The sequence below is a fragment of the Melospiza melodia genome, chromosome 2 (assembly GCF_035770615.1).
Source record: "Melospiza melodia melodia isolate bMelMel2 chromosome 2, bMelMel2.pri, whole genome shotgun sequence".
Taxonomy (NCBI): domain Eukaryota; kingdom Metazoa; phylum Chordata; class Aves; order Passeriformes; family Passerellidae; genus Melospiza; species Melospiza melodia.
The window spans coordinates 99,984,466-100,010,535 of record NC_086195.1 but is presented as its reverse complement, the minus strand read 5'-3'; the positions used below and the strand labels follow the sequence as shown (position 1 = coordinate 100,010,535).

The 26,070-nt window shown below is 35.9% G+C and overlaps 1 protein-coding gene across 1 annotated transcript in view; it reads left to right on the top strand.

The window, feature by feature from the left end:
• Positions 1–26,070, top strand: part of KLHL1 (kelch like family member 1) — a 185,086-nt gene that overhangs the window by 48,667 nt on the left and 110,349 nt on the right. Inside the window, exons 2-3 of the mRNA XM_063149415.1 lie at positions 9,061–9,243; positions 17,583–17,719. Of these exons, the coding sequence (XP_063005485.1) occupies positions 9,061–9,243; positions 17,583–17,719 (320 nt within the window). The remainder of the gene's footprint in view (positions 1–9,060; positions 9,244–17,582; positions 17,720–26,070) is intronic.

Genomic DNA, 26,070 nt, shown 5'->3' with positions numbered 1-26,070 from the left:
TCAGGAAGAATGTGTTCCCTCCTTTCAGGGAACAAATTGCCTTTTACTGAACTTGCATTTTACTAAAAGCATGCTTTGGGGAATTTTGCATAGCACAAGGAAAACAGTTGCTAAAACATTTTTCAACTGGAAAAGTTATAGAAAATGGATTTTCTCAGTAATTGAATCATTTCTTCCTGGGCTGCCCTTCATTTTCCCTCTCAGAATACCTAAATTGGAAAGGAAATGTCCCCATTAGTTGTACAGACCTGTAACTTTTCAATAGTGTAAGTTTATATGCACCTGGTATCTGTTTGCAGGGCTTTTATACTTGTAGGCTCTCTGTTTCCTGTATTCTTCAAGATACAAAAAAGAAATTTATTCAGCAAGATCCAATATAACAGAAAGTTCTGTCAGCAATGTGAATGTGTAAAATATATCAGTATGTTTCCCAGTCATTAAAATGTGACTGTGTGTAGCTAGGAGAACTCTGTTTGAGTTAATCATTGGTTTTCCAGGAACAGCTGGAACAAACTGCTCCCTCTATTTGGACATGCAGAGCTGAAAAAGCAGTGGATGCAGCATTAGCTGTGTGTGGGAGAGAGCAGTCCAACCAGCATCTTTTTCTGTTGCATAGCAAGACTATTTAGAGGCAGAATAGGTTTGAAGATATGGGGTGGAGGGTGGAAAGTGTGATTTGTCAAGGAAGTGTGATGGCTGCTAACTTGTGACAGAGGTTTGTAGTGGTACCATTATTACTATACCTGTCAGGTGCCTGGCACAGCCAGTATGATGAACCTTAAAAAATCAGCTTTCCTTCAACACTTTTCTCTGGATTTTAGGAAGTGCTTGGAACTTGAAATAGAGTTTATAAAATGATCATCTTTGTGTTGAAATGAATATCAGGAAGCGTGAGAATGGTTTTAGGTATGAATTTTCTGCTGTGCTACACTACAGTAAATTGTTGTATCTTTACATGGTGAGAGAAACACTATGAGATCTTAGTTACTTTTCAAAGACACTATAAGAAGCAATGGATTTGAAAAAGTATTAAAAAAATAAAATATTCCTTTGATTGGTGGATGTTGTGCAGAACAGAACAAAATAGAACAAAATATTCAATGTCTTAGATCCTGTGCGGCAACTCAGCTATCAGTCAAACTTTTAAATACAAACTTTTAGTTTAGGGGTTTTTTTGTATTTATAATGTTTTAGTCATGATTTAGATATTTTTGGGTTTTCAGGGAAAAAAATAAAAAGTGAGAACCTGTGAAAGAAACAGCCCTGCAGATGCCAAGGTCAGTGCAGGTGTGGGAGGAGGATGTTCTCCAGGCCCTGGAGTTGAGATTCCCCTGCAGTGTGTGGTGCAACACATGGAGGTCCATGATGCAGCAGAAATCCACCTGCTGCTGGTGGTGGACCTCAGGCCTGAGCAGGGCAAGAGGGTGACCTCATCACTCTCTACAACTTCCTGAAAGGTGGCTGTAGTCAGGTGGGGTTGGTCTCTTTCTCCAGGCCATCAGTTGACAGAACCAAGGACACAATCTCAAGCTTCATCAAGGGAAATATAGGTTGGGTATTAGGAAAAAGTTTTTACAGAAAGGGTGATAAATTTCTGAAATTTTCTACCCACGGAGGTGGTGGAGTCACCATCCCTGGGTGTGTTTAAAAAAAGACTGGATGTGGGACTTGGTGCCATGGTTTAGTTGAGCGTTAGGTCATGGGTTGGACTTGATGATCTTGAAGGTCTCTTCCAACCCAGTCATTCTGTGATTTTGTGAATTCTGTGTAAGGAGTCCTCCCCCTGAGGAAGAAGGAGTGGCAAAGTGTGATGACTTACTGCAACCCCCATTCCCCATCTCCCTGTGCTTCTGAGGGGGAGAAAGCAGAGAAACTGTGAGTGAAGTTAAACCCAGAAAAAGCAAGTTATTGGAGAAGGTGTTTAAAGATATGTTTTATTTCTCATTATCCCTCTGTTCTGATTGTTAGTAAATTAAATAAATATCTCCAAGTTAACTGGTTTTTTGCTTGTGATGGTGATTTTTGAGTGATCTTTAGAGTCATAAATTAGGTGTCTCAAGTGCTGTTAAAATGAGATCTGAAATTCTGAATTAAACCAAAAACACACACACATGCATATGAAGCAAACAAAAACCTCCTCCAAAATACAAAATTAATCTTAAAAGACCAAATTGAATCAATTATCATATGTGAAACTAAGTCAGTTCCACAAACTTGCTCTTTGCTCAAATCATCTTTGGGGAATTTTGCTTAACTTCAGCAAAACAGTTGCTAACAATTTTTTTAACTGGAAAGGTTATATAAAATGGATATTTTCTCAGTAATGGCACCATTTCTGTCTGAGCTATCTTTCATTTTACCTCTCAGAATACATAAATTGGAAAGTGAATATCTCCATTAGTAGCACAGACCTGTAAATTTTCGGTTGGAAGCTTCCATATCAGAGTACTTTTGTGCATTAATTTTCCTGAAAATTCTTAAGTGAATAAAATTGGTAAAAGCTATCCTTACGAGATAAGTATTTTGGTATATCTTTAAAGACAGTTTATAGTTGTAATGTAAAACAATATCAAAATGAAACTTTTTTACCTTGTCAAATAAAAGTATTACAATGTGGAAAAAAGGAAAAAAGCCCCCTCATCCCAACCCCTGAACCTTTGACTTAATTTAAAACTGCTAAACCAACAAACTTCAAATTTTACATATACTTAATTTTTCTGCAAGTATTATATTATGATATTTTAATTTTTTGAAAGTTTGAAATCATCCTATTGATAATTGTTGATGCTCACTCTGTCTTTATTTGGAAATTCCATTTTTTGAATATCAGTCTAAACTGTGTTGGACTGCCGAGCCCATTTATTCCCTAAATTGCTGGGAGCTGTAACTATTGGAGAGAGGTGCTGAAAATAATATTGACAGAAAGAAGAGCTCAATATTGGTAGGAGTACTAGTAGAGGTGTGCAAAGGCTTATGCTATTTTTAACACTGGGCACTGGACTGTGGAGAAAGAGAAGAGGAAATAGGAAGCTTGAAGTAGTTGTTTAGAAGACTGTGGAGGATAAAAGATGGAAAAAGTATTCAGAGATAAAGGATCAATTCAATACTTAAAGAATGAACCAAACATCCTAACAGTTTAAGTGGTTCTTAAGGCATAGGACATGGAACAAACTCATTTCATCAATAAAAATAATAAAATCTGGAAAAAAATGGGGGAAGACTGAGGGAAGTTAAAGCATTTGTCATCAATATTACTGAATTCTGTAAGTAATTGCTTTCAGAACAATTAAATTTTTTATTAATTTATTAATTATTAATTGTATTTGAATTTTTATTTTTGCAACAAAAAAAGGCAAAATTAAGACATTTTAAAAAGAACTGAAATGTAAAAACCCTGGTATTTCAGGAGGCTATGGAATTTTTATGTTTTGGTTAATCACCACTGGCAATAGAGAGGTCTATGCTTGTAGCTTAAGTTAGATCATTATCTGGTGGAGGATCAGAAAAAAGCTGACTGAGAGTATTTTGAACTGATTCTCCCTTCCCTGGGGAGAGTTCTCCATGCAATTCTCCACCATAAGTCCATCCCACAGGCAGTGGCTCTTCAAGAGCTGCTGCAAGCAGGTGGCTCTTCCACAGGCTGCAGCCCTTCAGGCATGGGCTGCTCCAGCGTGGGTCCCCCAGAAGGTCACAAATCCTATGAAACGAAATCTGCTCCAGCATGGGCTCATCTCTCCACAGGCCTGCAGGTCCCTGCCAGTGCCACAGGGCTCCCACAAGTTCACAGCCTCCTCTCAGGCATCCAGCTGCTGTGGTGTTGGGCTCTTCCATGGGCAGCAGTTGGATCTCTGCATCCCCGTGAACCTCCATGGGCTGCAGGGGCGCAGCTGCCTCTCCACGGCCTGCACCGTGGGCTGCAGGGGAACCTCAGCTCCAGAGCCTGGAGCACCTTCTCCCCCTCCTTCTCCACTGACTGCAGGTGTTACTGTTGTTTCTGATTTGCCCAGCCTTGGCCAGCTGCACATCCATCTTAAATTTGCCTGGAATTGGCTTTGCTGGGCATGTAAGAAGTTCTAGCAGCTGCTTACAGAAGCCACCCCTGTAACCCACCCCCACTAATAAAATCCGATACAGCTCCTACACAAGGGAACTCTTTCTTCTCCATAGAAGCAGTTTGATGTGGTACAGTAGTCCCTTCTCATTGTCCTTCCCATGTTTCTGAAGAGCTCCTCAAACAATTTGTCCAGGATCACACAATAAACTGGTACTTAGTATTTTGTTTCTTGTGTCTGGTAATACTCTTAGGAGGTACAGAAAGACAGAACAGAAGGGGATTCAGCTGCACTTTTGCTGGGCACACAGGTGTCCTATGACTGTCTTTTGCCTTATGGTGTTCAAAGAATGAGTTACAAGTATCTTGATTCACAAATTGCCTTTAGGAGGAGATACCATTGTAAAGTATACATTACGCAGGTTTATCTATAGAATGAGTTTATAATATTCACTGTATTCTTTAATTTTTTTTATTATTTTCCATAGAGAAGGGATCTCTGAGACAGGACCAATTCTTCTCTGAGTGAATCTGGTAAAATTAAAAAGTCCTGTTTGATGTTCTGATTATTTTTTTATCTGGCACTTGTACCTGCCGAAACTCTGGGCAGAGCCTGTAGTTGTAGACGTGTTTGCTGGTAGCAGAACTAAAAGAATAGATTTTGTTCACAAACAGAACTTTAGCCTTGCTGTTGCACTAAGAAATCTTAAAGTCTTTATGAAACTCCCTCTTGCCTTTTTGCAAGTGATCACTAATGAGAGCCATGACTTCTGACAATCCATCTTAGATGGTGCAATTCCACAGGCTATTGATTTTTAAGCATTCAATAAATAATTTTTAGGGAATGAATTGTGTGAAGTTTTCTTTTTTTCCACTCTTACATATGGAATACTTCTTCTGGCTTTGCAAGTTATAAATAGCAAATCAATGTTTCTTTCACTGAAGAACTGGATATATTTTGTTTCTTGACTATGTATTTTGGATATGTACCCAATAATATACACTAAATTAAACTGAACAGGTTCTGGATAAGTTTGTGTGATCAATCCTGCATAAGTGAAAACTGAAAAAAAACTGCTAAATAAAACAGGGTTTAATATTCCAGTAATGATGAAATTATACGACATTTTCTGGTTAAAGAGTTCTTTATTTGGGGCCAGGGCCTTCAGTGGAATGAAGAAAAAAAGTATTCAAATTGAGTATTTAAAATACCTAAGTAATCTGTAAAGTTTTCTGCTATACACAGTGATATGAATCTGTTGTTTTCTGCACCTCTATGAATATAATTTCCAGAATGGAAATATTTCTAAATCTAAGCCTCTGTTTACACAGAGAAATGTGGTATAATTTCAAGTAATATAAATTCTCTATTTCTTGTTGTTCTTTTGTTCAGGATATGGTTGAACTACTGGTTTTACTAATTGCTTAACAAGAAAGGTATAGGTAGCTAAATCTGTGTGTGAAGTTCTTTCTTCCTTGGCATTTTCTCTTTAAATCCTTGACATTACTTTAGCTTAAAGGTTTTCATTTCTGCATTCTTCAAATCAGTGGGTTTTTTTCTTGTAAAAGAGAACGATTGTGGAGTCAGATGTTTTTGATTCTCTAGTTTTTTATTTCTGTGTACACTGTTTTAATATCTGTGATGGCTCAAAGACTGGATTTTTCTCTACACCTTCAGGCTCTTTAATAATTTCTCTTTTAAGAGCAGGATACTGTTCTTAGCAGTGAAAATAGGATGTACAAATTTGCTAAGGTGGATTTTTAAATTTTTTTTTATTATTATGCAATATGCACACTGGTTTGCCATTTCATTAAAAAAAACCTTTTAAGAATATTGGTTATTTGCAATGTTGATAATTTTTGTGAACCTTTTAGTATTCTCATACTGCAGTCACCCTTCAGTAGCATTACTGTAATCTTGAGAAAGGTTTGATTTCCTTATTTTTGTGCTATTAACTAAGTCTTTTAAAGTATTTTAGACTGGACAACTCCCAAATGTTTGAAATTTCCACACTGAGTTCAGGCTTTGCACTTGCCAGCTGAGGAAGATTATTGAAAAACTGGAGTCCATCCAGTTCACTGATTTCAGGATTTTGAGGTACACAAATGCTAAAAAGGGTTTTGAAAGATTTAGGAAAATTTCAGTCAAATTTGTGTTGGAATTGCTGCTGAATGCAATCACAAAGCCTCTCACTCCATATGTGGTTTGAGTGCCCTGCACCTAAACAAGAGCAATATATGCAAAGTGACAATGTGATTTTCATATTGCTAATTGGCCCGGAGCACCTTTATATGCCTTTCACAAACTGATAATTGGTTATAAATGGTATTTGCTTTAACTAATTCCTACTTTAACAAGTTGCTATCTGAATTTAGAACATTGATTATGCAGACAGAGCATTTATAATGAAACAGAGATAGCTACTGAATAGGATACGTAGCAGGCTTTTTATCTGGGCTTTCTTAGAAAATAAATAGAAGATTAACTTATTGTCTTCTACCAAGCTTATTGCTTGCTATTTTTCATGATAATATTTAAAATATGCTTTAGTTTTTGGTGGCTTGCTTTTGAGCATTTATTGACTGGCAAAGTGACAGAAACACTGAGTTAGTGGGTAGAAAGTGTTGCTTATAAATGGCTAGCAGGAGAAAGCAAAATTTGTGGCAAACACTGCCTAGCAATTCAAGAACAAAATAGACTAAGCTTATAACAGTGTAATCTTAGTTCACAGGACCAGCATAAATTCAGTCAGGATAGTTCTCTTCTTCTGACCTGGGAAAGACAGCATTTTAAATAGGCAAAAAGATTCAGGACTAGTATCCTATCTGTTCAAATTTAAGCTGACCTAGCTCTACCTCCTGAACTAACAAACAGTATGAACCCATTAAGATCTGCTCTTTCCTGTTACTTTCCTTTCTTAGAACTGCTGTTGTCACTTAATTCTCTAAAGGAGAGGAAGAAACATGTCTGTTTAAACCTATCAACCTCATTTATTAGGCATTAATTTATTTCTTGTAAATTATTTGACATTCTAGTTCTCCAGCAATAAAACTAAAGAAATCTATGTATGGCTACAAACATAAAATGGAAAAGAAAAAGAAAAAAAATAGCTGAAATATCTGCCCACTGCCCATTCTAATGAGCTTAGGTCTGTCAGTAGTTTTGTGGGAAAGCATCAGTTGATCAACCAAAGATATGAAAATAAACTTGGATATCTAATCAACATGGTTGGAATCCAGATTGGATAGAAATACGTATGCAAATTACGTCACTCACAGAATGAATGTGTTTGTTTTATCCAGGAGGAAATATCTGGCATTAAGTACTTGACAGTATAACAATATTACCTGTAACAGAATTAGGCAAATGTTTCTTTCTAAATCATCATTTTGTAACTGCTTCTGTTGAGAAATCACATTTAGTAACATTTTGCCAGTTCAGTTTCCTATATACAGGCTCAGGTGTATGAAAACCTTTGCAGTGTAAAAATAAAAATATCGACTAATTTAAACCAACTGATAATTTTTTGCTATCCAACTTAATGTTAAAAAAGTTAGTTTACTTATTTTAAATGAATTTTAAGTGAAGTTAACTTCACTATACTTAATTTTAAATCATAACTGATTCTGTTAATTAGTACCTGTACATGGCATAGAATAGGTGATGGGGGAGTGAGATACAGAAGTAGCTGTGCTGGTTCCCTGGGAAATTACCCGCATGTCACCTTCAATTATGCAGGATTCCGGCTACTTTAAAGGAGTGCCGTGAAGCCTAGTGATTCCTGTGATGGAAAGATGGATCAGCCCTTCCTCCTTAAACCTGCTGAGCCCTGTGCAGTGACTGTAGGAGACTATGTGGGACACTTTTGTACAAAACATCATTCAGAAGCAAATCACTAGCATGTCTCAAGAAAGTAGGGGTTTTTTTATTATTTATATTTTTATAGCTGCATTTCATTCTGATGTTTAAGATTATTTTTATGCACTTTTCAATTTTTTTCCCTGCACCAGGAATGCAGACTGCATTTTCTTACACATCTTTCAATATAATTTTTTTTGAGTGTAATACCTACTGAATTCAAACCTTGAGTAAGGAAACTGTTGTATTATTGTTGTAAATAATAAATGGTTTTTATGTGTTCTTTAATATTTCTATTTCAATTGAATATATAAAATGAGATTGTTTTGAATTAATTTATAATATTGTTTCATATGCTGGACTAAGATAAGTTGTCTATTGCTCTTTTATTGATTATGGAAATCTTTTGTATATATCTATTGAAGAATAAAAAATCAGCTTCATCTGTGAAATCCTTCATTTTCAGCACTATAAGTCATACATATAATCTTAAGGCTTTCATTTAAATCCATCTCATTACATATTTTTAAAAGAGAAGGTATCATCTATGTTGAGAACTCTTTCAAAATTCTATCATAGTTTCATAATTTCCTCAAGGACTAGTGCTTCCTGACACTGAGTTTCTACTGCAACACTGAACTGAGTAACTTCAAACTAGGAATAGATGTCTATATAGCGAAAAACAAAACAAAACATTTTTCTCCTGTTTATTCTTTGGTTTTTGTTTTTTTTTTTTTTTTTCTTTTTAAATGTAGACATCGTTATCTTTGCAGGCTAAATTCAGTTTTTATTAATAAATATTTTTATTAAAATTAAGTATGTAATTCTTCATTGGGAAAGTAATCAGGATTCATTACAAATTAAGTCAATTAGAGTTTTATTTTTCTTCCCCAAGGGGAGCAAAATGAATGTGAATTTGAGAAAGTAAACTAGAAATTTGAGAGAAATTTGAACTGCTCACAATCAGTGGAAAGATAGGATTGCCTTTTCCATTTCTCTCCCAATGCAGTAAGATTTTTCTATCTTGTACTTCCAGTGATGAGAACAGGGAAAGGATGCATTGATTTGCGTGTGTCAGGTTCTAGAAGCTGTGATGGAGTCAACACTTGGTCACATCTTACCAACCTGGAGTTTCTCTTGTTGTTTGCAGACTGTCAGGAGCCAGCCACCCCTTGCCACCCCACTGTGACATGGATTCCTGCAGCTCCGAGGAATTCTACCAGGCTGTTCACCACGCAGAGCAAACCTTCAGGAAAATGGAGAGCTACCTGAAGCAGCAGCAGCTCTGTGATGTTATCCTGATTGCTGGGGACCGCAAGATACCTGCACACAGGTAGGAGATTGGCATAAAGAACTGAAATTACAAAAGGTAGTGGTTTGGGTATGTGTATTTCTTAGAGCAGTGTTTCCTGTTGCCCCTTACGATTATTTCCTCTTTCTTTAAACACAAGTGTAAGTGGCTGGAAAAGGTGAGTTTGAAGGTTGGGGCTTTGAAGGTGAGGGTTTTTTGTACAGCTTTCTAAAGTTCAAGTAGCACTCAACTAGCAAACTGATGGGTGAGTATGACTAACAATTCTCCCTGCTGTGATGCTATTCTTATGTGAAGAGAATGTGAATTTCTGAAATGGGGTGCTGTACAGCTACACTGAACAGAATCATTTCTAGCTTAAGATCCTGACCCTGTGATAAGTCTGTTGTACATTCTCTCAGACACTTAGAATAGAATACTGAAGACTTTCTTCCTATGACCTGTGCCTTTCAATGAACTAAAAAATTCTTATTTACTTTTAATTATAATTATTGGGATAAAAATTCTTGAACACTTTAATTTCGAAAATTCTGTAAGATTATCTGGTATTGAAGCAGCTAGTATTTATGAAACTTGGTTTTGGATAAAAATTAAACTTAAAATAGTTCTTCTTCATTGGGATTTTCATCTCAGAAATAGGTTTTCATTTAATGCATGAAAATAAAAATATGGTCCTAGAGTTTAGATTAAAATACAGAGAATAATTCAGAATTTCCAGGTGAGCAAGTATTTTTACATCTGAACTCTGCATAAGGCTGCAAACCAAGAGTAATCTATTTCCTGCTTGCATCCTGATTTCTCTGGTGAGATACTAAATTCAGAGCAGGATTATGGTTTCCCAGCAGGAAGTCAGAAAAACAGCCAGTGCAATTCTGAACTCACAAATTAACTTCGTGCAGAAGAATACTCTAAGGGCATCTTAACAACTTGGACCTTACAAAGTTCCTTTTGCCCTGAGTGAATATGGACACAGAGATTATTCCTGTTAAATAAAGAAGCTGAATAGTCCATATTTCAACTCCTACAATAGTGAGTAAAAGAAAAAAAATGCAATATATAAGACTGGAGAGCCAAAGTTATTTTCCAAATGCTAAGACGTAAAACCAGACAGAAACTTCATTCATATATTTAAATAATAGGGTTTTGTAAATTAGCTTCTTTCATTTCCCCTATTTTTAATTCCACTTTTCAAGTTTGGATGCATACCTTTTAGTAGTAAAATTAATTTCACATTTGTCATTTCAGTTCTACAATGTATATAAATCCTGAGCTGAAAACATGCCCTAATAAGAAGACTAACCATGAAATAATACCCCTAATCCTATTTAGATTTTCTAATAAACCTTTGGACACCTTTACATGTAATTTTCTACTTCTCTGTGGTCTGCAGTCAAAATTCCAAATCTCAAATAACTGGAAAAGTTTTGGTAGTGTTTATTCTATGTTTGTTTAGACAGGTGTATCTGGACAAGCACAGTGAGCTGCTTCTTTTACTGTAGTCATTAAAATCCTAGAAATTACAGATTCAACTTTCCCTGCTCAAAGCAGGGTCAACTGCAAGGTTAGACCATTGAGGTCATACATAGTTAATTTTTAATTATCATCTCTTGTGGACGTTCTTCTCTTGTTCCAGTTTTTATTATCCTCACTGTTTTTAGTGGTGCAGGATGTGTCATCCAGGCAAATTTGCTCCATGATCTTGGTGAGGCGAACAAGTCTATGTGTAGCTACATCCTTCTTCTTAGGGATTTACATGAAAATTGAATTTTCCAGTCCTTAGAAACCTCCTGCAATTCTCATGACGCATTACAGATAGGAGAGAGTGGTCCTTCAGTAATATTGTAGAGCTTACTCTGGTATTTCACTTTAAACTTGTCCTCCAAACATAATAAACAAAAGACTGTGCCAAATAAAGCTTTTTTGAGCAGTGCACAAAATCTTTCAAAAGTTTTGCATTTGCTTCCAAGGTATTTACAGAAACTCTTCTTTCCTATCAAATCCCTTGCTGTCTTCATCTGTGCCTGACCTTTGGGCCTCTCTAATTCAATTTTTTTACATTGACGCAATGTTTCTATATTTCTCCTGCATCATTCATCTCTGCTTTCATTTTCCATGTACTTCTGTTGTGCATTTAGGAAGTAAATATTGTTCAGAAATATAGTGGCACTATCAGAGTAAATGAAAATTGTTAATCAAGTAATAATCACATGGGTCAACATAAAATTAAGTATGTGTTTGCCATCAATGATTTAGTGGTCTTGAGTGAAGGCAATTTACATTAATTGCACTGGTTTTAGATAGCTGTGCTTGAAATGCGGTATTCTACAGCTGCTGAAGAAGCATCAAAAGTCCTGGGAAGAAAAGCGTTAAAGTCACTGCAAATGATAGATGGATCTTAATATTTTTGCTGGAAGTTCATTAAAACTTCCATCTAGGACTGCAGAAATGTTAGAGCATCTCTAAACTAAGACTGTAGTTTATTATGACGTTTTGACTAGTAATGCTGCACAAAACAAGATAGGAACTCTATGCTGAAGGGAAACAAAAGAAGAACAAATGTTATATAAGGCTTAAATCCACCTGCCCCTATCCAATTAAAACACTACCATATAACGGAGATTCAATTCAATAAAACAGAAAATTCAATAAAACCAGAAAATGCAAAGAAGATGTCGAAGGGGAGTTACATACTCAGCTTACAGTTCTGACTTCCATTGCACTTGTTGAGAAAACAAGAAATCTACTTTTGTTGTTGTTATAATGTAGTCAGGTATAGTTTAGTGTATAATGAGAAATACAAGTTTTTATCTTCTGTTTTCTCTTAATATCAAAAAATAAAGTTTTTCTTTCCAATAATCAAGAAAAGGATCATGGGAGACTCCCACCATGGCAGAAAAGGTAGTACAGAACTATTGGAGAATTACCAATAACATATGAAACAAAGAAATACTTTATTAGGGTTACCCAAATATTTCTACTAGTATCTGAATTTAATATTACTCCTTCAACAAAATGTAGTTAGCGTGGTCTGTTTCACTGCCTTGGATGGTACCAACTTTTTTCAATGCATCTTGAGTGCTACTGCAGAGGTACAAAGTTAAAAAACCAGTAGTAGTAAAATGAGGAAAACATTAATGGAGAAAGTTTAGCTGAAAGGCAAGATGAAAGAATAAAGAACTAGGCAGAAAAGAAAGGAGAACCAGGCAGAGAAGGAAGGAAGGAAAGTCTAGAAGCAGGGAGTGAAAGAGGAAAAATGCACATTAGTCTGAAGATGCACATAACAGTCTGAAGACCTGTTTTCTGTCACTAGTCAGTAACAGATCCATGTGGAAAACACAGACTAAAAGCAGTACAGCAGCTCTATGTTATTCCCAGATATCTGTAAGATTTGAGGAACTTCCTGTATCATCTGAACAGAGTTGTTTAACACAACCCACTGTCTGTGAGTTTAAAAATAATTAATTCAAGTAATATAGTTGGGAAAGAACAACAACAACAGCAAAAATTCCTGCTATCAGAGGAGCAGCACGGCAATTTAGATGAGCTTTAAATTGTAACCTTGATTGATAATCTTGAAACGAGGGTTTGGGTTGCTGGTAAGTTGAATGAGAGTCTGCAGTGCCCTGGCAGCAAAGGGCCAACCACGCCCTGGGAAGCACCAGGCACAACATCACCAGCCCATCAAGGGGTGATTGCCTCTCTCTGCTCTGTGCTGGTACACCTTGAGTGTTGTGCGCAGTTCTGGGAGCCGCAATATACGGATATCACACTGTTGGAGTGTGTCCAGAGGAGGGCATCCAAGGTGGTGAAAGGTTTTGAAGGAAAAATGGATAAGGAGAGGAGCTGAGGTCACTGGGCTCGTTCATCCTACAGAAAAGAAGGCTGAGGGATGACCTCAGTCTACAGCTTCCTTGAGGGGAGCAGCAGAAGGGGAGGTGGTGATCTCATCTGTCTGGTGACCAGGGACAGGACCCAAGGAAATGGATTGAAGTCAGGGGAAGTTCAGATTGGATATTAGAAAAAGGTTCTTCAGCAGAAGGATGGTAAGTTGTTCCAACAGTCCTCCGATGGAAGTGGTAAGAGTTCAAGGAGCATCTAATCATGGGCTTAATCACATGCTTTATTTTTGTTTTAGGAGCCTTAAAGGTCCTTTCCAGCTAGACATATTTTATTACTGTATTAAACCAGAATACTAATGCTATTACTTTATGGACTGGAAAAAGGTGCAGTAACTGAAATGGACTTTGAAGGGTGAAAGAGCCTACTCTTTTACTTTGAAATCATTCTCCCTTGTCCTATCACTGCATGACCATATAAAGAGTCCCTCTCCACTTTCTTTAAAGGCTCCTTCAGGTACTGAAAGGCAGCAATTAAGTAATCCCTAAGTCTTCTCTTTTCTAGGCTGAAAAAGCCAAATTCCCTCAATCTTTTCCTATGGGAGAGATGCTCCATCCCCCTAACCATTTTGGTGACTCGCTCTAAGAGGTTGATGTCCTTCCTATGCTGTGAATTATACCAGTATTTATTGAATGTGAGATTTTATTCCTTTCAGAACTCAGAACTTAAAATAAGTAATACTTATGCAGCTTTTTAAAATAAGTAATACTTATGAATGCATATATATGTCTGATGTCTGCAGATACATATATATATATACATACTTTCACAAGGCCATCTGACAAAAGGTCAATGAAAATTAAAATGTAGTGTGGAAAAATTCCAAATATTATAATTTTTTCGCTAGAATCTTTGTAAATGAAAGCTGTTTGTATGCAGTACTCCAAGTGGGGTCTCACCAAAGCAGAGTAGAGGGGCAGAATCTCCTCCCTCACCCTGCTGGTCCCCGCTGTTTTGATGCAGCCCAGAACATGTTTGGCTTTCTGGGCTGCTGTGAGTGTGCATTCCAGTCTCTCATCCAGAAGCATCACCAAGACAGTCTCAGCAGGGCTGCTCTCTGTCCATTCATCCCTCAGCCTGTATTGATACTGGGGGTTGCCCTAACCCAGGTGCAGCACCTTGCACTTGGTCCAGTTAAACCTCATGAGATTCTCCTGGGCTCAGTTCTCGAGAATATTCAGTTCCTATGTGTATTAGCATAATATGCATGGAGAAAAAATAGTGTCTCGCCTACGATTTTTTAGTGCAAATTACATCTGATATTCTACTCAGTTGGAAGTAAAATATTGTAAGAGTTTTCTTAAAGATTTTAAGGGATCAAGGTTTGTTTACTTCTTTTAATTAGTAAATGCATCATCAGTGGTCAGGCAATTCTCTATAAAAAGTGTATATGAAAATAGTTGTGAAAGTAGCAAAGAAATATTCTATAAACTAAATAAATTAACTAAGAAATATTCTATAAACTAAATAAATATTCTATAAACTAAAATAAAACTTGCTATCCTGGGAAAAAAGGTCACAACTCTAATCAGTCATATGGGTTACGTACAAAAGAAACCACAAATTGATCAGGCTGAAATTAGTTGTAAAGACAAAGATGTCTCTTAATCAGGAGAAAATCTTTCTGGGTTCACAAACTCATTTTAAGCCATGAGTTACCTGCTATGAGTCTCAAGGATGAAAGAGTTTATTATGTATTCTCACTGCCAGATCTGAAGTTGAAAAGGTGACATCCTCAGCCACCTGACCTTTCTTGATTAATAGGTCAACATGCCTTTAAACCAAGATTTAGGGCTGTTTGGAGTCTTCTGAACTACAAAAAGCAGCAGATCATTACAAATTAATTGATCTCTTTGATTTCTCACTTTTGATCTTCCATCTCAACCCTGGAATACAATAAAGATTTACAAAAGGTGTCACCTTTCAGAATCAAGTGTAATTAGCAAGTTCCCCTTTCTTCAGTTCAACTTGCGGAGCACTTCCCAAGGCAAAAGTTAGCGTCTTGAAACTTTGTCTTTTGGTTATAGTAAGTTGATGAAATAGCTGATTCAGTATTTCTGTTAAATATTGATTAACCTAAGACACTTAAAAAAATAATCCTGTTTTTTTTTTTTTATCACTATGTTCAAAAGCTTGTTTTGCTTCTGTAGGTGAGCTGCTACATCACAGAACCTTTCTGCTCATTTAAGCCATCTTCTTTGATAGGTGGTACAAACCAGTAGGGATAAACCTCTAAGAAAAATGGGTAATGCTGAGGACCTGACATGTGTCTCATTTATTTTTCTTTATTTTTCCCACTTTGGGCTGACTCTTGTGCGCTCTTGTAGACTGAATTCTCCATTGCAGATTAAATCCATTAGATAACATCTTTGACTTTCCTCACAGAAACTGTGGAAAATCACACATTTTTATAGAAGTCTGTGAAAGAGATTTAATCCTTCTGTTATTTATTTTCTGCCTTACCTCTGTTGTTTTTTGGGGTTTTTTGTTTTTAATTTGACTATATATATATATATATATATATATATACACAGTATATATATAAGTAACTGCTGAATATAAATCATGTGAATTTAAAATCCAAGATATTACCTTTTGAAAATATTTTCAGTGATCATTAGCTGGTGTATTAAAATTTCTGTTCAGTCATTTTTCCTTTTTAATTTTTGGATGCAGCCAAGGGTTTTGGCCTTGCTTTTGGCAAGTGATCAAATTGAGTATCCATAGCTGAATTTAAATGATGGCTAGTAAATCTGAAGCAACAGCTAATGCAAAATGAAATTAAATTAAATCTCCATGAATGAAATGGTCTCAAATGAAAATCTCCATCACATACCTAAATTTCATCTCTGATATCTGTGAGAATTTTGATCTCATATAAAATCATCATGTTTTTTCCTTTCTGTGATTTTTGTGGTGCTTTTATTGAAGCATCAATTAACAATAAAATCACTTATTTATAAGTGGTCAGAAAAAGTACTAGAAGAGATTTACAAATATAATAATATATAAATAAGATAGGAACATTTACTTCTACATTTGCCTTTTTATTCTCAGTGATGAAAAAAATAGTAAATTAGGAGTTTCTAGTGGCAGCACCAAAGTCTATTTCTAAGTTCATGTTTTTGTAGTCATTCCTTGACATTTAGTCATTACATAAATATAAATGTGAATTGTTTATGAATTAGGATGTTTCCTTCTAAAATTCATGATTGCTGAAGTTGAGCACAACATGAAACATGATAAAAGTACTATACCTATTTAATAATTTCCCATCCTTAGAGGCAAAGATCATATATATGTCTTCAGTCTGCCCTACTTGCTGGTAAAATATAGCAGCTTAAAGCACTGTAAAATTACGAAGTCAATTCAAGCTGTCATATTTACTTAGCTATCGGGGTAAGCTAAGAGAGCAAAGACAATCAATTACCATGGTGGCTGATAAGAATTAACTTGTTTATCTTCCCTATTTTTTAACATAATAATTTGCCCTGAGCAAACTAGCTAACAATATACAAAAGGCTAGTTGTTTTTCATTTGGTTTCCAAGTTCTCCACTTGTGATTGTAGTGTTTTTGTATTAATAGGTTTGTACATTATGTTTTCAAATTAATCCAGAAATGTGACCATCTTTATGGAAGTACATAGTACACTATCTATAACTGTACCACACTTCTATCTCAAGTTCATCTGTGAATATTCAGTCCTAACAAAATCAAAATTTCACTGTAGATGGTATTTGGAAGAATGCCTTAACTTAAAGCCCCAGTAATTACAGTAGTATCTGATACTGCAGCGGTATTGATTTATCTATATCAGATCCCTAAACAGCAAGCTATGAACATTTTGTAGGTATTTTCAAAATATTTTCCTTGGACAGGTTTGTTAACAAAAACATTGTATTACACAGTGATTTTATTATATGTTTTTAGTGAGTAGCATGTTAAACTACTAACAGTTTAGCAGATTATATTTAGTAGGTATATAGATTGTCTGAAGTCACATGCTCTTATTAAAGTTTATAACAAATAATCCTTTAGGAACAAAGAGGAGTACCTCTGGATTATGAAAAGCCTGCCAATATGAAGTTGATGATTTGATACTGAGAGATTATCTTGTTAACAGTTGGGACATCTGCATGATTGGAAGATTATCAGAAAGACTGAGAGCTAATTTCTATGTCTGTTTTATAGTCATATGCTAAAGTACCATTTGCTTCATATCACAGGAGGCAAAACCAAATTAGAATCAAATGTCATTCTGTATTTTCCTGCCAACATGCATTAATAATATATTCCTCCTAATAATTAAAAAATATTAGGAGGATAATTGATGCACATTGGCAGCAAAATACAGAATGATTTAATTAATTATTATAAAAATAATTTTTAAAGAAATTTATAAATATGTGACATTTATTATACATATATCCAAGCAAGTTACACCAGTTTCTTACTTTTTCTGCAGACTTGTCCTCAGTTCTGTCTCTGACTACTTTGCTGCCATGTTTACAAGTGATGTTTGTGAAGCCAAGCAAGAAGAGATCAAAATGGAAGGCATAGACCCCAATGCGCTGTGGGACCTTGTTCAGTTTGCATATACAGGTATTGTGGTGCATACATTATATATATACTTCCTATAGAGGCAGATGTTGATATCTTTGTTTGCTACTTTCCAATCAACTGTATTTTTGTATAAATGTTTTTATTTTTAAACATAATCATCCAAAAATATTTATTTACCATTTCTAGGGATGAATTCAAAATATTATCTCTTATCTCTAAACTGTTCAATATTTCAGACTTGTCAAGTTCATTAGGATAGTCAAGAAAATATATAATTTTTCTTGGTTTTCAAATACTTAAAAGGAATGTATTATACCCTCATAACTCAAATTATGTAAGATCACTGAAGGAACAGGTGTATTTTTTAAAGAATAATCTTATATTGCTTTTTAAATCAAATCTCAGTTTAAATAATTGCATAAATCATTAAAAATTTGAAAGAAAAAATGTGAAGTTTGAATAAGCAAATATTTTAAAAGGTTTTATTATGAGCCAGATGCTTTCACTTTCATTTCCCTTCATATGCTGGTACTCTATTTTGAAGTGTAAACTTATGAATAACTCACAATTCAGAGTTAATACCTCAAAGCTCTCTTCTGAGTAGTTTTTATATTTTAATGCATTATACATTTGAGATTTATACTTCTTAAGCAACTTGTTATGCACATTTTAAATGAAGTGCATTAATCTGTAAAAAAAGAATGCAAATATTACAAAATAAGGTAATTGAAAGAGTGGGACTCCCTATTATATTTGCCTTGAATCACATAAGTATAAAATATATACTGTGTTCTATTTGTTTCCTAAAATACATCCTTATATTGTTTAAATTAACCATATTTTATCATGATGATTCTTTTGTATGTTTGATTTAGATTCAATTTTAAATAGATACCCCAAACTCTGCAGTTTTAATCTGCTTTAAATACACATATTATAATTTAATCACAAGTTACTGTTTGCTTTGTATTTAATCAGGATATGTTCTGGGGTTTTTATGACATAATAGCTTTACCACCTTAATAGAAAACAGAAATGGCAAATAAGCATAATTTAAGCTAAAAATACTCTTTTTGAGAATAACGTTTGAGAAATAAATGTTCTAGGAATGTAAGACCGTGATTTAGATAGTACTCTATACGTTAAAAGGGTAATGCCTACTCCCTTCAGCTGTGGCTTTGCACATCATCTGGAAGGTTTCAAGCTAGGGATCCATGAAATGAAATAGTTCAATAGGAAGGATACAATCTGATTCCTTGGTGAATGAATGGCACAGGAATACTGGGGCAAAATCAAGAATACCTTGGCCCAGAACAGCAAAAAGACTACAGGTAATGTTAAATCGTTTTGTAGGACGGAGGTTAAAGATAGAGGAGGTAAGGTAAGGGACAGTGTTGTTCCCCTGGAAAGAAAACTGTGGAAATCCTAAAGTACTGAATTGTTCTTTTGCCTCAGTTTTCACTAAAATGTATCACCTGAAAAGATCCAAAAGAATTGTTGTTGACAGCAAGAGATAGCATGTAAGTGTAGATAGGGAAAGAAGGAGATTCAGAAGAAAGGGAGGGGAAAAAAGATAAACGTTTTCAATATGAATGAAGCTATCTAAGAACTTTATGGTTATCTTTGAGAACTTTGGAGACTGGATGAAGCAATGAAAAAGTAGAAGAAATAAACTTCTGCTTACCAAAAATGTTTAAAATTTTCAGCTCCTTTATGTTCCTTGATTCTCTATGCTGTATGATGTACTCGGGTCATGTAAAACTAAAGTTTCTTTTTGGTGTAAGACAAATAAGGGCCAGATTTCACAAATGGATGAAAAGAGAGCTCCACAGCTAGTATAATTTGCATGTTTTCTAATTTACTTCATATGAATTTGCATCTGTAATATTCTTTCATTTCAACAGTCACACAGGCCAAAGTGCCTCAGAAATGGCAGCATTATGTACTATTGTAACATCACCTTGAAGAATTAGGAATTTAAGATGATAAGCAACATCTCTAAAGTCTTTCAATTGAAGTGGTAATACACCAATATTCTTTTTTTATAACTCACTTTGGAGACCAAATAAAACTTTAAAATGCTTTAAGTTTACACTTGCAAGTTTCACAAACACTTAATGACAATAGAAGAGTGCTGAGGGTTGGGAAACGTGAGATAATTTTAAATGCTAAAAGATTAAATATATGGGATGCCATAGATCATTCTGGTTTTGATTACTCTGTCATGCATTTCTCTTTCCGTCAGGTTCTTTATCCTGATTTATTCTTGTTTTTCCTTATTTATTCTTGGTTTCTGTCCTTATCTCCTGGAGTTGGTATGGGATTATTTCTTTCTGTATTCCTTTGCTCTGCATCAGATATCTTAGCAGACATCTAAATTTCCTAGCTGCAATTACGCTAATAAATTAAACAAGGCTGGGGAAGGCTTGCAAGCACTGGAACATAATTGTCTCTATTGATCCTGGAAGTTTTAGCCAAATCCAAATAGCAGTCTCTCTAACACATGGTGGTTATACCTTAGATACACAGCTTATCATTAATGTGGCCAGCCTTGCACAGAGGGTAAGGACATTCAAAAATCCTATGGAGAATTCAGTGACAACTCATATGATTTGTGAATTCCTAGAAAATAGTCTCAAACTTACTCAGTATATTTAAGTTAGATACAATCTAGGCTTCTCAGTTAATCACTCTGTTTTCCCTTGACCTTGCCAAAGCAAAACGTTTTCTTTTTCCCATTTTGTTTCCATCATCTCATATGATTTATCTATATTCATAGTTTCTTATCTCCTTGCTTGCACTCTGATTCCTTATTTACCACCAGCCTTGTGCTGCATGGATATGGACAAGTGGAAATTTAAGAAAATAGCCTGTGTTTCAATACCCAGAAACACAGAAGCCAACAGAAATTCCCTTTCAGACTTTTGATGCCTAATTGGGAGCACACACCTGTCTAGACTGAGGCAGAATATCTGCAGAATCTGGCTGCCAAATTCCAAGTACTGATTGCAGATGTGAACAAGTTTTCAGCAACTCATGTCTGTAACCAGCTTAGCTCTTTATTGTTTCACCTCAGGAATAGAAAATAGTTTTGACAAATGGGCAGTTATTTACTCCCATTTTCTTTTTGCTGTCATTGCCTTCTTAACTCAAGCAGTTTAAAAAAAACCCCACTGATAGTTGCCCCTGTTATAGAGGAGGTTTCCCCTGGGGCCAACTGAACAAATCAGAAAAAACACTGCTGAACATGGACTTGTTTGCAAAAATGTAGAAGTTAAGAATATTATAGTGCAAATATGTTTAGATGTGATTTAAAAGATGGAACTGTTTCCACATCTTGTTATCTGTAATTCAGTCAAGTTTATATTTTTTCATAAACTAGTGAAATTGTTGCAATTTTACCTGTGAATCATACATATTAACCTGGAGATTAAGAAGGATAAAATAGATGTGTCTATGAAAAGCATTATTATAGGTGAATATATCATAAACTGATACCAGACCCTCCACCAATGTAATCTAATATGGTTGCAAAATATCAGAATTAAAGTTCATCAAAAGGGAGACCCCAGACACATAGGGAAAAATAGTCCTGGGGTGCACCAGGCACAGCATCAGCAGCTGAGCATGGGAGGCGATTTTCCTTCTCTGCTCTGAACTGGGGCGGCCTCGCCTTGAGTCCTGTGTGTGGTTTTGGGCACCACAATATTAAGAAAGGCATTAAATTATTATAGAGTGTCCAAAGGAGGGCCATGAGATCTGTGAAGGGGCTTGAGGAGCAGCTGAATTCACCTGGTCTGTGGGAAGTGGCCACAGCATCAAGCCTGACGGAGTTCAAGGAGCGTTTGGACAGTGCACTCAGGCACATGGTGTGACTCTTGGGGTTGGTCTTGTGCAGGGCTTAGAGCTGAACTCAGTGATCCCTGAGGGTCCCTTCCAACTCAGCTTACTCTGTGATTCTGTGTAATATAAATAGATTTCTAAATAATTGGTGAGGTAGAATTACATGGTGACCAGGAGAGCATTAAATCTTGTACAGCCTTGATTAGAGCAGCTGCTGAGTGAAGGCACCTGCCAATCTTAGAGTATTAACAGGAAGACAGAAAATTAGACTACCAATTTAAAGATAGTAATGGGTGTTGAAGTTTCTGTGAAGATTCAATGTGAATAATTATGTTATTTTAAAGTTATGTCATTGATGTACTTGTAAAGCTGAATTTGATTAAAGCTGAAAAAATTGGCATGTGTTAAAATATATTCTATAAACTCTGTGTTAGGTCAGTCTTGGTGCTGTTTTGGAAGAGTTTTAGGATTTATATATATATATTTAACTTCCATTTTTTGTAAACAAATTAATAATGCAGTGACTACATATTTTTTATCTGAAATATGCACAAAGTTTTCTAATGACATAGATGCATTATAATGTAATTATGACTTGTATAATTCAAATTATGTAGATGATGTGAATTTATTAGAAAAACACTCCATCAAAATTATATGCTTCTTGTTCTATAGATATGCTCACAAGGATAAATCAAACAGCTTTACCACTGTTTTTTGTAAAGCATATATTTGACCAGTAAAAAAGATGTGACTTCATTAATCTATCCACACTTTGCTGCTTTTTTGGGTTTAGTCAAATAGACAAAGTATGTTTTGTCTGTGATATAGCAGAACTGTAACTTAATAGGAAACAAACCTTCCTCTTTTGCATATCTACTCCTTGAGAGCCAGCTGAGGAAATCGGAAGCCAACACAGACAGCTGTAATGGCTATGCAGAAAGTATGGTTAATATTTCAAGCAGCAAGATGATTGATAGCAAAAAAATCTATGATTGAGATCTCCCATCTGCTCTGGGATAGATGGATGTGTAGTCTTTGATCTTTTAAGAATTCAGTGTAGCAGTTATACAGATGAGTGTTTCTTCACCTTATTTTCTTAGGTAGTGCTTCTTTCTTGATCTTAAAACTCAAGATTTCATTATTTTCAATTTTGCTTCAATAGTTCAGAGAAGACTGAAACTATGGATTGATATTCTGTTGTTTTCTGCTATTGGTGACTGTGGGAGCCCTCCTTTGAAGATACAAAAGAGCTGTGAAGTTACTATAGATTTCCTATATCAGGAAATTTAATTAGCATTGGACATCTAATTAGTATGCATTCCCAACAGTGATCAGAAGAGTAGGTTGGTGCTTTCATACTGTTAATGAAACTGGAAAAGCAAAATCCATTTAAGCAATAGAAAACTAAAAATCCTTGATTTATTTATACACCTCTGAAAAAAAAGAGAATATTTCATACATGGAGGAGGTTCAAGCCCTACAGTATAGCTTTTAATTAAACTTTATTTGGGAGAGTCTTTAATTAAAGTACTGTCAAGTGCCTTTGTCAGTGTTATAGCTAATAACACACACAGGGCAGACAGCAGGGATGTAGCAAGCAGGAACTCGCCTTTAAGCAAAAGGACCCTTAGGTTCTTGCAACACAGAAATGATATTAATTAGATATCTCAAGGAGATTTCTTTCTTGGTTTGGTTTGGGGACTTTTTTTTTTTATTTTTTAATTGGTGAAAGCCAGTTGTATATGTGAACAAACATTGACGACAACTCAGCAATACTTTTGGCTTGTGCTAATTAATAGTGTCGAGAGTCCAGGGGTTATCACAGCCACTGGACAATGCTGCAACATGCTGTTTGAATGTGACTGCCATTGTTTGAGGATGACAGTGTTTGGAGTAAAACTGAGACCATTTCATTCCCTTTTGCCTCAGTGCTAGAGAGAAGTCCCAGACAAGTTTAACTCAATGGATACAGTGTAAGGTATTTTATTAAAACCCCGTGCTAAGACAAATAACGCCTGGATTTTAGGTACTGGTGGCATTTTTACAGTTTTTCAGGCTACTCCTCTCTAGTATATATTGATCACATTGGGAAGTGGAGCTACCCTGATATTGTAAAGGTCTTTGCCTCTACCTCTGTGTCACGTTGAGTTTGTTCAAGAGTTATTTGTTCTGTAGTATCATGTTAGAGGTCCCTGGGAAGGTGGACCATGTCTTAGTAGCACTTTTTGAAGGAGACTTTCACTTCCTGCTGTCCCACTGCATTTTGCCTGCCATGTATTTGATGGTTGACTTTGCACTTGCAGAGAATAAGCCCTTTAATTTCCATTCATTTCAGCTGGGAGATCATTTGTTCCAGGAACTCTGGGATGAGTGATAAAAGGACAAATTAAGGTAAATGAATTGATCTGAAGGACTTTATCAGCTGTTGTGTAATGGAGAGTACAGAAAAATGGTCACATATCATATTAGGTGCTCACAGATATTGAATAAACTTAACTTCTAGATATGGAGAGTCCCCTGTGAAAGTCTCTTCTAGAAGCAGATACTTGTCATGATACATGTCATACTTTTCAGGAGTCAATAAAGAGAGTTATGCAAAGAGGCCTTCTTTATCAGGGTTGCTCCAGTTTAGGAAGTGGTAGTGATGGCATGATCTGTAGAGCCATAATTCAGATTATTTGTCCATGGATGTTCCATATTGACTATGCTTCAAAGTTCATATGTACCTTTGCTCCAGTTACATTTCAGATTGACATTTTCATATATAGTGTTCTGCATAAGATTCTTATTTATGCACCTGCATTAAATTCTCAACTATGCCGTTCATGTGTACTATGCAAAAACCATTCACAATTCCTCAATGTAACTGTAGGTTCAGATTGTTGTCTCCTGTCCTCTGTGAATATCAGCCTGCTTGGATCAAAATAGCTTCCTTCACAAAATATTTTTCTGATCCTAAAACAAACTGTGGCCTTTCACATAACTCAGGTCTGTAGCAAAGAACTTCAGAGACCCATTTATCATAAGGAACTGCGGAGACTGACTGCCTCCTCAATTTTATTTATTTTTTTTTTTTAGCCAGTCTCTGAGGATCTTGTTTCCATCTGGAGCAGATATTTTCCATTCCTGTCACTGAAACACAAAGTCCTTGCTCGTTTCTGGAGCTCTACACTACACTCCAATGAATTGTTATTCTTCCTTTTACCCAGGATACTTCATTAGCGGACAGAATTGGCAATTATGTACCAGGAACCAGCTGTTGTCTCATTCTTTTGGCAAAGTATATGATAATGGCTTAGGAAAGTGCTCTGAATTGGATATCCATAAATTTTAAGTATTCAGAATTATCCAGAATATTATGGAGAGATGGATAGTGACTGTGTTTCCTCGTACTCTGATGCAATCTGTTATTCCAGAGAAGTCAATAAAAATAAATTCAGGCAGACACAGGGAAGCAATGAGTATGGAGGTGAAGAGCAGAAAACTGGGTGCACTTCAGGGTGCATTTTTAAAGCTGTCCCTCACTAGGCTCAAAGTTCTTCATCTCCACAGTGAGATTAAAACAAGTACTGAACATTAATACAGGACACGGCTGGAAAGTGAGTGTTCCTTTGAATGGAGTATCATCCCTCTGTGCTGCCATCTGGCACATGCCAGCCTGTTGCTTAAATGGCATCAGTGCAGTGATTGGACAGGCTGCTGTAGGATGGTTTGCCTCTTTAATGTGTTTGCTCCTACATTGGACATTTGTACCCATATCCATGCTCTGGAGCTCAGCTGTGTATCTCCAAAACAAAAGAAAAAGAATTGTGAAAAATTGCAATGATAGTTTGTGAAAGAGGTCCTGACCTTTCAGGTGTTTACTCCTGCTCCTGCATTGAAAAATACCTTCACTGCCTTTCTGCTCTGTGCCCATCTGACAGCAGCTGTGATGAAAAGTAGCCTCAGAACAGAATGTGACTGGAGTGCTCACATCTTCCAGCAGTGCAAGCCAGCCCAAAGAAAAGTAGATTTCATTAGGCTGTAAGGTGGACTCATAAGCAAAAATCTTTTCTTGGCAATCGATGCCTCCATTTCTGTAATTTTTGTTCTCTAAGCATGGATTTGAGCTGCTCTGTGCTGTAGCACAAGCTGCCAGATCACTGCCTGAGAAGTAAAGAAGCTTATCTGGCAGAGGTGAGTGCTCCTGCTTCTGAGCTAGCATCAGGTATGGAGAATAAAATACTGCTCCTTCAAATCTGAGAGCTGAGCTCCTCTGTCCTTGAGACATTTTTTTTCTTTTTTCTTTTTTATATTTTTCCCACCAGAAGCTAAATCTTGATCATGTTCAGTGTAATAGAAAGGCTGTATCTCTCCAAGAAGTACTCAATATTTAGTACAAATCTTGTGGAATGAAACTTCCCCCTGTTCTCAAGCTGAAGTTTGCTTTTGTTTTCAAGCATAAATTCCTGAAGTGCCTTTTGATGTGTGCAGCATGATGAGCAGAACATACAGTCTGGACAAACATAAGTACTGAAGTCCATTGACTAAAAGCAGTTAAGAGA